General features: G+C 43.5%; 1 protein-coding gene across 1 annotated transcript; it reads left to right on the forward strand.

Annotated features, from left to right (window-relative positions):
• Nucleotides 1-200: 200 nt before the first annotated feature.
• Nucleotides 201-4130, forward strand: LOC142563926 (uncharacterized). Its single transcript, XM_075674655.1, has 3 exons — nucleotides 201-320; nucleotides 2458-3294; nucleotides 4027-4130. Exons 1-2 carry the CDS (start codon nucleotides 315-317, stop codon nucleotides 3286-3288), a joined length of 837 nt encoding a protein of 278 aa, XP_075530770.1. The 5' UTR covers nucleotides 201-314; the 3' UTR covers nucleotides 3289-3294; nucleotides 4027-4130.
• Nucleotides 4131-10737: the final 6607 nt, after the last annotated feature.

The following is a 10737-nucleotide window of genomic DNA, read 5'->3' on the forward strand; positions in this document are numbered from 1 at the left end:
CAGGCCACCGTTTTCGAAACGACGAGGTACGCGTAGCGTAACCTCCGTTCGCGGCGTTCTTGCAAACAGGGAGGTTAATTACGAGAAGGACCTACTTCAAGAAAGGTGTTGCAACGGCATTTCCTTTAAACCTACGGTGCTGTGCTTTGTTTTGAGTTCTAGAGGTGACGCTTCCGTCCCATCGGGTTATAAAACGAGAGCCACTTCTACGGGCGGAGTATTCAGTCCCCGCCCAGCATCGTTGGTTCAGGACTATAGTCGACTCCCCACACACGAGGTGCAGATTCAGTTGAACACGACATAATCTGCAGAAAATGAAGGTGAGCCTCCATCAGCGGCCTGTGGTAGTGCTGGCCTACTTTCTGTGTGAATGTGGACAGCAGCTTGATTCGTTTTCTCGATCTTTATTTATTTCGCCCTGCGTTAGCTTCGCGTATTTTTTGTTCTTTATAAATTGCTAATGATGTTTGTTGCTTGTGCTACGTTTTGTGCTATACGGACAAATACCCCTCTTCCTTATACAGTGCTTTGTGATGATATAAGTAAAGCACCAGTAAATAAATAATATATTTAGCAATATAATTCACAGTAGCTAACGTCTCGTCGTAGTAATGTATGCGATAAATTCCCCTTATTTGCTTCCTCTTGGACAGAAGGTTTCACCAAGTTGCACAATTACGTAATTTGTGGTTGAAGCATGTTCTGCAGAGCCTGGCCTATTTTCTGTCTCTCGTCTGAAGATGCTGCACCGACACCGATGTATCGAGGTAGAGTGGCAAAGGTTAATGCATATGGTGAGGCAATACGTTTCCTCCAAAAGTAGTTGGAAAAGGCTGTCCCAGAAACAGTGAAATTCTCATTATTAACCACTTTCGGTCAATGGATTATGAAGGTTGGAGTAACTATCCTTTCGTCTTGGTGGAACTCAATTCCAGTGCAAAACGCGTAATACAATTATATCTACTGAACAGAAATGCCTATAGGCTGCCAATGTCGAAATCAATCTTCAAAGCACTGGAATGCGCATATCAGGGAATGTGTCGATAAAAGTGCGACACATTCATGAAATATTGCAGTGCAAAAAATACTTCTGAAATACAATTCCGAATGAGGGGCGTTTGAATGTTACTGACCCGCTATAAACACAATCAAGGCGCTAAAGAGAAATAGTTATTGAGTTCCCACCACAGATTCAACATTTATTCAAAACCTTGTTTTCGTTAATTACGTTTTAGTACCTTCAATAATAAAAGAGAAACGAAGGCGAAATTTTCATTTTCAATTTTTCTCAGAAACCCCACTTTACCTTACTGTGACGTCACGGATTTCATGGTATCTTTTTCGTCTTTTGGGTCATTGCGGTTAAGGGAAAGCTTCGGAAATTTTAGGTCCATCTTGAAGTCCACCCGTACAGATGGAACCTTAACTTGGCGCCTGCAGAGACCGTCGAATCAATGTCGTCATGCTGAATGATGCGCTAACTTCACGGCGGCGTTGACCCACGTGTGTCGTCCTCGCGTATTTAGTAGCTTACCAGACCTCTTCGCGCGACAAGGGCGTATAATTCTGTGCGCGTTGTAAAAGGGCAATTTGCTAACACTACTCCAATTTTTTTTTATCGCTAGTGTCACTTTAACGTTTGTAATTCATCGATCACGCACATGACTCACCCTAAAGCCATGAGCGGTAACTTACCGATAAGTTACAAAAGAAACATATGCAAACAGTGCATTTCACTTGTATTGATGTGACTACAAATTGTAAGGGCAAAAGAGAAAGGTGCTGCCTAAAGTTGACAACATGCGTAAGAGAGCAAACTCAAGTGCCTGCTATTCTAGTGGAGATTTATGTAAACAAGTGGAGTTGAAAAAAGAATGTATTCGACAGAGAGGATATCCACTAGTCTATACACTGAAAAAATGTTTATGCCCTTGAGGGTGTTTTCTTGTCGCACTAGCCTTACAAAATTTTATAGAGGACGACAACGGAGCTCTAACTAGACGTGCGATGACGAAATACTTAATTGAAAAATATGTAATCATTCTTACAGCCTTGGGCGCACACACATATCCGACAGGAGAATTTCATATCTCTCACTGTGAAATTCTATTGTCGGATATTGGTCGGATATTATCGGATGTATATGTCGGATATTATAGCGCAACAAGAAAACACCCCTACAACGCAAACATTTTTACAGTGTAAGTGTCACGTATAATGGATGTAAAGGGAAGGGAAAGGCTGTCTACGACATCAAGAAATTTAGGTGAAGTGGCGGGGATATGAAATTTGAAGTTATATAAGAGAATATTAAGCTGACGCAACACAGATATATAAGTTGATGTGAGAGGCCTTCACCTCCCACTGACTATAAACTAAGATGATTATGAAGACGATGATAGCGATGATAATAATGACGATGATGATAACCATCATTCTCCCTTATTCCAAACGCAGTGCTTTTCTGTGGCTGTCATATGCGCCCTTGTGGCCTGCAGCGTCTTCGCTGAGGAAGCCGCCAAGAAAGACAAGGACATCGAAGGTCGCGGAGGCATTCTAGGCGGCGGTCTAGGCGGTGGTCTAGGCGGTGGTCTAGGTAGTGGTCTTGGAGCCGGTGGGTACGGCGCTGGTGTGGGACCCGGCCTAGTCGGCGCGGGTCTCGGAGGCGCTGGACTTGGCGGGCTTGGTGTAGCTGGCGGCGCTGGCTATGGCGGAGTTGGTCTTGCTGGCCCTGCAGTTGCCAATACTGGACTCGTCGGAACCGGTGGCCTCGGATACGGAGCTGGTCTCGGATCTGGTGGTCTCGGATACGGTGGTCTCGGATACGGTGGTCTCGGATACGGTGGTCTCGGATACGGTGGTCATAGATACGGTCGTCTCGGCTACGGCGGCGTCGGATACGGAAGCGGTCTCGGAATCGGCCGTCTCGGGTACGGCGGTCTTGGCTATGGAAGCGGCCTCGGCTACGGTGGTGGCTACCAGTCTGGCTACGGCTCTTCTGCTGGGGGTCAGCAGGGAGGATACCAGGGTGGAGCTAGTGGATTGAACCAAGGTTCCGCCGGCTTCGCTGGTGGTGCTTCTACCAGCAACGTGAACGCCTACAACAACAAGCAGGGTTACAATCACGCTTCAGGCTATTCAGCGAGTGACAGCAAGAGCTTCGGCTCCGGACAGAAGCAGGGCTCTGCTGGATTCGGAAGCAACGCTGGCGGACTCCAGGGAGGATACGGACAGCAGTCGTTCGGGCACAACGCCGGCTCTGGCTTCGGCGGAGGATACCTCGGATAGAGATGGGTACGTGCCCGAGCTGTATCAACATAGTACATACATACATACATACATACATACATACATACATACATACATACATACATACATACATACATACATACATACATACATACATACATACATACATACATACATACATACATACATACATACATACATACATACATACATACATACATACATACATACATACATACATACATACATACATACATACATACATACATACATACACGTAAAGAAAGAAACAAAGAAAGAAAGGAAATAATCCTCATCCACTCGGATTGAGCAGCCAGGAAAGTAACATCCCGGACTTGGACGAATTTTCCTTCGACTGCGAGGCTTTCTTTCCGGGGAACCCGCACGGAGCTCCTTTGTAGCTTCATGCTACGATTTAGGTAGATGACAATGCTTGTCTTTCGTACATACATATGTACAGTGCTCACCTGTGCAAAAGAACCTGACTCAAACAAAAGGGTGATTGCAGTACGCATCAGATAGAATACGTATCCAGGTTTATGATATTCTATACTTGCAATCAAGAACATGAAGTTGAGCTGGACAGGTCGTGTAATGCTTAGACCAGAAAGAAAAGTCATAGTGAAGTTACACTCTTATGGACACAGTAGTTGTTCAATTAGCAATATACACAAGCTTGTCTCCGACGATTGTAGAGCAGTAGGCTACCTTCCGGCAGTGATTATTCTAATGGCACTGTTTTTCTTGTCTTTCCAGACTGAATCTGCGCCCTTTTTTCCAGCCCGGCTTCGGAGATATTGTGGTCACAAATGGTCTCTGGCAGCTTTGAAGAAATCAATAAAATTTGCTCCTGCACAACACATTGCTCAAATCTATTCTCTTCATTGCATGAAGTTCCGAGGGCATATAGGGAACGCACAATGTAAATGTAAGTCATTTTATTAGACATTCACTTTCGCAAAAAGCAATAAAATTGGGAAAATTTCTGCTGAATACATTTTCCTTGGATTTTGTGCTGCCAAAAAACAATACTCGGCCAAGGACTTCAAAGGTGCTTTTGAATGACCACTGAATCATCCTTCAAGTGTGCCGCTAGCTTTTTATGAGCGTCAGAGGTATGGCATAAATTGATATAACTTTTGCTGAAGCACGCAATATCGCATTAAAATTGTTTGCACCCTTAAGATTGCTTGTTTGTCCCAAGGCAAACCCCCTGACCCTTAAGGCTGCCAAATAATTTTTGTACACGACAATATGCGCAAATTACAGAGAAGCTGTAGTTGAAAACTTTCTAATTGTCCTCACCACTTAGCTGATACCGAGATATCTGGCACTAGATCTTGGCATCAATAGCTACCAAAGTTAATTTCATGAAGTTTTAGTTCAGGCTGCAAAAATGAAACTGTGGTTTTAGATGCCAAAACAACGATGTGATTATGAGATACGTCATACAGGGAGCCTATGGATAAATTTTGACCACCTGGTGCTCTACAACGGGCGTCTAATGCACGGTACACGGGCGTTTTCATTTTTGCCCTCCGGTGAAATGCCACCGCCACGGCCGGGATTCGAACCCACGCCCTCGACCTTAGCGCCAAAGCCACTACGCCACCATGACAGGTAGTATCGTTGGTAGCAGTTATCGTCATATTTACTTGCAGGGAAAGCTTGCCAAAAAGCTTCATTTGTCGTCACGAACGTTCAGGACTTAGCCCTTAAATATGTTACCCCCTCCCCCCTCATTTACGACTTGGACCGATCCTGAAGACGGTTCAATGTCGCGCTGCTTCTACATAGCGTTAGCCACTACTAAGAAGATGACAGGGATGTGGGTTGATCCAGAAGGCGGGTGATGTCTCAAAGTGCTAGATTTTATGAGGGAAGAATGGGAGAAAGTGGCACGTGACGCACGGACCAATCGTCTCAAGGGGCAATTTGGCTTTGGCTCATTCGCGCGAGTGCGGCCTAGTGGTTAGCGCATCGGGCTACTGTGCTGCGATACCGAGGTTTAATCTCACCATCGAACGCTCAAATTTTGTTGTATTGAAGAAACCTCAAAGACGGCGACTCAGGAACCTACCTACCTGCGGCAAAGTGCCTGGGATGAGCAAAAGAAAGCTTGGCTTTAGGAAGCACCCCTAAGCGCGCATCTTTTTCTCTTGTGTGGCTTCAAAGAAGAGAAATTGGCCTATATGTCTTTTCTGTCAATCTTCTTGCATGGTATACACTAAATGCTTCTTAACCCTGCAGTAGTTAGACGTGTTACGTATGACGCAAGAAAAACGCAGTTGTAAATCTCTCCAGTGCTATGTGTATTCGGAATGTACGCATGAAAGCCAAATGAATCCTGTCCCGTAGGATTAGTGCACCATTCGCAGAAAAATCGAAAAATATTCTAAAATGAAAGCGGGGGGGGGGGGGGCGGGTGATTTTGATATCACCAGCCATTAGCATTCAAACTATTCTGTGAAAACGGCGGTCGCCAAACCCACAAATCCATGTGAAAACTTACGTGGTGAGGTGTCACCTGTACGATGGTATAGGACTGGTCCTACCTGCTCGAAGCAGCTTGAGAAGAATGCGTCTGTTATTGCAGAAGAGATTGCACAGACGGATGCTCCGATAACTTGCTACTCAAAGCAAGTTTGTCCGTTTCGAACTAAAAGTGGCTGATCAGGAACTGGATCTATTTAACATGGTCAATAAAAAAACGAGAGATGCCCCTTGATATCACCGTGGCACGAGACGGTGACTATAATCTGGTGGCGAGATTTTTTTATTAAGAAGACGGCAACGACTATACTGTAGTCAGTAACAACGTAAAAATACAATAGCGATGCCACTAACCTACTGAAATATGTCAGTCAGGAAGGGAATTTGGTCTCAAGTTGGCATTTCTTGGAACACATTGTTTGCAGCCCGGAGGACCCCAAGGGAAAGTGCAGTGCTGCTATTTTTTTCTCTCTGGTGGAGCTCTATCACTGAATTCTTACCTCGTCACCCAATACAGGTTCCTTAGAGTAATTAAAGCATTATTAAAAGCCTAGTGGGACGAGTGTGTGCGTATTATGATGTTATTTGAAGAACATTTGTTATCTGAAAAAGTTGCAATACAAACCTACGCCTGTGCTGACCACAGATCTTATGGGCGGTTGGTGTCCGAAGACAACTTTTTAAGGGCCACCCCACCCATTCTAGTCATCATGACGAAGCGCGCATTCCGTCCTTGAAGGATGGGCAATTACCCGACGACGCGGCATGAATGGTCACATGAGGCTCCTATGAATGTATGCCGTCCACAGTTTCCCGCTCTTTCTCCGCGTACAGTGATCATATCACAGCCCTCGGCACCGCATCAAGGCCGGTTTCTTACTTCTCTTCGCAAGATCGTATCACTGCCCCACATCGCATCTATTGCAAGAGGACAACGGAAGCTCGTTCATTTTACTAGTCGGAGCGTTGTCGTGATGGCGGGGTATTTATTCGGATATGTAATTGTTTGTAAAATCTATGTTATAAATAAATGAATGAAAATAAAAAGTTCAGAACTATTGAATACATTTCTTGTTTCATGATCCCTGTATTAATTGCTGTTTAGCAGAAACAGCGACCGAAATGTGGACGAATTGAAGAAAGTTTTGGGCGCCATGGTTTTTCAAAAGAAGCCTGGATCACATGTCCTGTCGCCTTTTTTTGTGTCCGTTGTTTTGCGCTAAACGAAATATTTATGTAAGCCTTCATATCTTCGGCATGCGAATTTTCGCTCAGCGTAACATGGTGAGTAGCAGGAATATATTTAGGAAAGTAAATCTTAAAAAAAAACGTAGACATGAAAAACTCAAAGCAGTTAAACTAACATAGATAGGTACGAATTGGCCCAAACAGCAAGACCCGACATTGCCTTGCTTAGAATAATTAAATGCGTCAGCAAATTGCATGCTAGGCCAATTCCTTCTTGTTATTGTCTGTGTTTGTGGGTCCTTTCCTTATATAAGAGATGGACTTAACAGTCAGAATTACGGCCTATCATAACAGTCCCCTTTATAAATGCAAGTCAAACTAAAGTTTACGTAATTAATATGGGCCATGGATTGATTTGTTTTTCAACGTCAGGCCTTCTAGTATCGCTTACATACCTTCAAGCTATGAGGAAATGCGGGAAGTCCAGCTTCATTATCACTCGCTTTGAAGGTGCACAAGGAATTTAAATAACAAAGCCTGTTATAACATAGCATTTTTTTTTTATTCATATGATATAAGGAGATGTTGGCGCGCAATTTAAGGCGCCGGCTACTCCTTATCTCTTGGGTGGTTCCGTCATACATCATTCAGGGTGCACGGTTACATATCAAATAGTCTTTTTCACACAAGCACACCTATGGCTCCACACCTACGTAGTCAAAAGTCTCAAAAGTACAAACGATACTGTCGCCTAATAACACTGTCGCCTAATAACACTTAGCACACTATGTCTCCACACCTATGTAGTCGAAAGTCTCAATAGTACAAACGATACTGTCGCCTAATAGCACATTTTCTAGTCAGCGGGTCAGCGGGTACATACAATATACATGGCAAATGTCTTCACACTTATGTAGTCGAAAGTCTCAAAAGTACAATCGATACTGTCGCCTAATAACACGTTGTCTAGTGAGCGGGTGGTATATACATCGTGTTAAAATATTAGCACATACAGTCGCAACAAAGCAGTCAACATAATTCCCAAACTGATGGATATATAGAGTGACATTCAAATGAACAGAACAATGAAAGCACTAATAACGTCCAACGATGCCACTGTCTTTAAAAAAAAGTCTTTAGTGCTTTTAAAGCGCTCTTCTGCAAGGCCGTTGTTGGCCAAGGGCCCAAAAGTTTCCTTAAACTGAAAGGTCTGCGGTCTAATTTACTTAGCGCTGATTTAAGTCGGCATCTTGGTGTGTCGTGATGTGGGCAATCTAGAAGGAGGTGATATATATCTTCATCTACAAATCCACAATCACATTCGGGGGTTTCCGCTCGGCCAATTCTGTGTAAGAAATGCTTTGTGTAGGCAGTGCCTAGCCGTAATCGATGAATAAGCGTTTCCATAGTTCTATCTAATGACAATGAAAATTTGAATTCAATAAATGGATCAATATGATATAAGTCAGAACTCTTAGAATTTTGGTCAAACCAAGTGTTTCTAGACATGTTGACAGACGTTGTCCTTATAATGCAGCGTAATTCATTTTTTGATATTGGGAGCGGAGCCGTATCATCTTTCAGGTGCGCTTGTCGTGCTGCTTCATAGGCTGCTGTGTTGCCAGGAATGTTGCAATGCCCTGGTATCCACTGGAGTGCTATTGCATGTTTCGCTTCGCTTGCCTTTGTGAGGTTTTTAAGTGTTTCATAAATTATACTGTCGCTGAATGCTTTCCCCTTTGTGCTGCAGAGTGATGTTAGAGCCGCCTGTGAATCGCTGAAAATCACCCATTTTTGCGCTTCTGTTACTGACAATATAAATTTTACCGCGCATAGGATTGCGAACAGTTCAGCCGTTGTGGACGAAGTCGCACGAGATAACTTAAATGATTCTTGTTTGTTGAGGTGCGGTATAATGAATGATGAAGTTGAAGAGGTTGCTGTACTGGAGCCGTCTGTATAGACGTGTGTGTATCCTGAATACCGCATATATATCTGGTATAGTGCGAGTTGTTGAGCAGCTTGAATGAACATGTCTCTTTTGCTGAATATTCCTTCTACTGACAATTCGATTTTTGGAACTGTAAGCAGCCATGGAGGATATTCGATGTCTGAGTTCCAAAATTCATTTCCTGGCAATATGTGAAGATTTTTTTGAATTTCTATATGAACATAACTTCTATCTCGTTTCATTATGTCTAGAGCCAATGGGTGGTTTTTATGCTGGGTTTGAAGACGGAAATAATGCCGGCATGTTTCTGTAGTTCGCATAACTGGAAATGGTGATTGGCGAGCCTCAGCTATTACAAGAGAACTCGAAGTCGCTCGTGGAACTCCTAGACATAGGCGTAGTCCTCTAGCTAAAAGTCTTTGAAGTCTCTCTTCTGACGTGTGGGAAAGTCCGTGTAAGATGGGCGCGGAATATGCAATTTTTTGTCGTATTAATGCATTGTAAACAGTCAGCATGGACGATACTGATCCGCCCCATGATGTGCCTGCAAGTCTGCGAAGTACAGTCACTGTGGCATTGACCTCGTTTTCGAGTTTTTTTAAGTGGGGTGCCCAGGATAGCTGCCTATCAAGTATTACGCCAAGAAATCGATGCTGTGTGACAATCATTAGAGGGTGTCCTTCCAGATTAAGAGTGAAATTTTTTAACTGCCTCCGAGTGAAGGGCAATACAGCAGTCTTTGCGTGTGATAGTACCATTCCTCTTTCTCTCAAAAATTGGTTGATGATATTTATGCCGTCTTGCAATGTTATCTGGAGTAGTTGAGCATTAGATTCAGATGTCCAAATACACACATCATCTGCATACAGAGAAAACTTTAACTTTGATGGCAGTCTTCGTGTTAAATCAGCCATGACGCAGTTAAAAAGGAAGGGGCTGAGTACGCTTCCCTGTGGTACTCCCTGTTTGACGAGATGTTCAGCACTCTTTCCTTCACCCGTCTGAACAAATATTTTGCGACCTGATAGAAATTCAGAAATCCATCGCAAGGACCTGCCAGACAGACCAAGTTCCAACATGCTTAGCAAAACATGAACGTGACTAACAGTGTCAAATGCCCTCTTGATGTCTAGGAATACTGCTATAGTCATGTTTCCACATGCACGCTCGTGCTCCACACAGGTTACTATATCTAATATTGCATCCATTGTGCATCTATGTTTTCTAAAACCTACTAAGTAGTTGGACAACACATTCGTTTCATTACACCACCATTGAAGTCGCGCGTCAATCATTTTCTCCATTACTTTGCATAAACAACTTGTCAAACTAATGGCGCGGAAGGATTCAAGGCACAAGGGCGTCTTACCAGGTTTTAAAATTGGTATGATCCGAGCGACTTTCCAAGAGTCAGGTACAGTTTCCTCTATCCATAAGTTATTATAGATGTCTAAGAGCGCATTTGTACCTGTCAGTCCGAGGTTTCTTAGCATATTGTACGTAATGCCGTCCGGCATTGTTTCATTACAACAACAACCACTGTTGAAAGTTAGCCGCGACAATTTCCTGTTGTGCGATTGAGAGTACTGAAAATCAAGCGCTAGCAATGCTGTAATCAACACGAAATAAATGCGTTAAGCCTACTTTGCCTTGCTGCATCTTTCACTTTCTCCAGGTCATGACGTGCTCGCGATGCGCAAATGCCACAACGCTCCTTACAGCAAGCAGATCAAGTCAACAACACGGTCAGAAGTGCTACCTTTACCAACACTTTACACCACAATTTACAAAGACATTTGTTTTAGTTTTTTGCGCACTGTCATTTCAATCCATCT

Source organism: Dermacentor variabilis, chromosome 11 (assembly GCF_050947875.1).
Source record: "Dermacentor variabilis isolate Ectoservices chromosome 11, ASM5094787v1, whole genome shotgun sequence".
NCBI lineage: Eukaryota > Metazoa > Arthropoda > Arachnida > Ixodida > Ixodidae > Dermacentor > Dermacentor variabilis.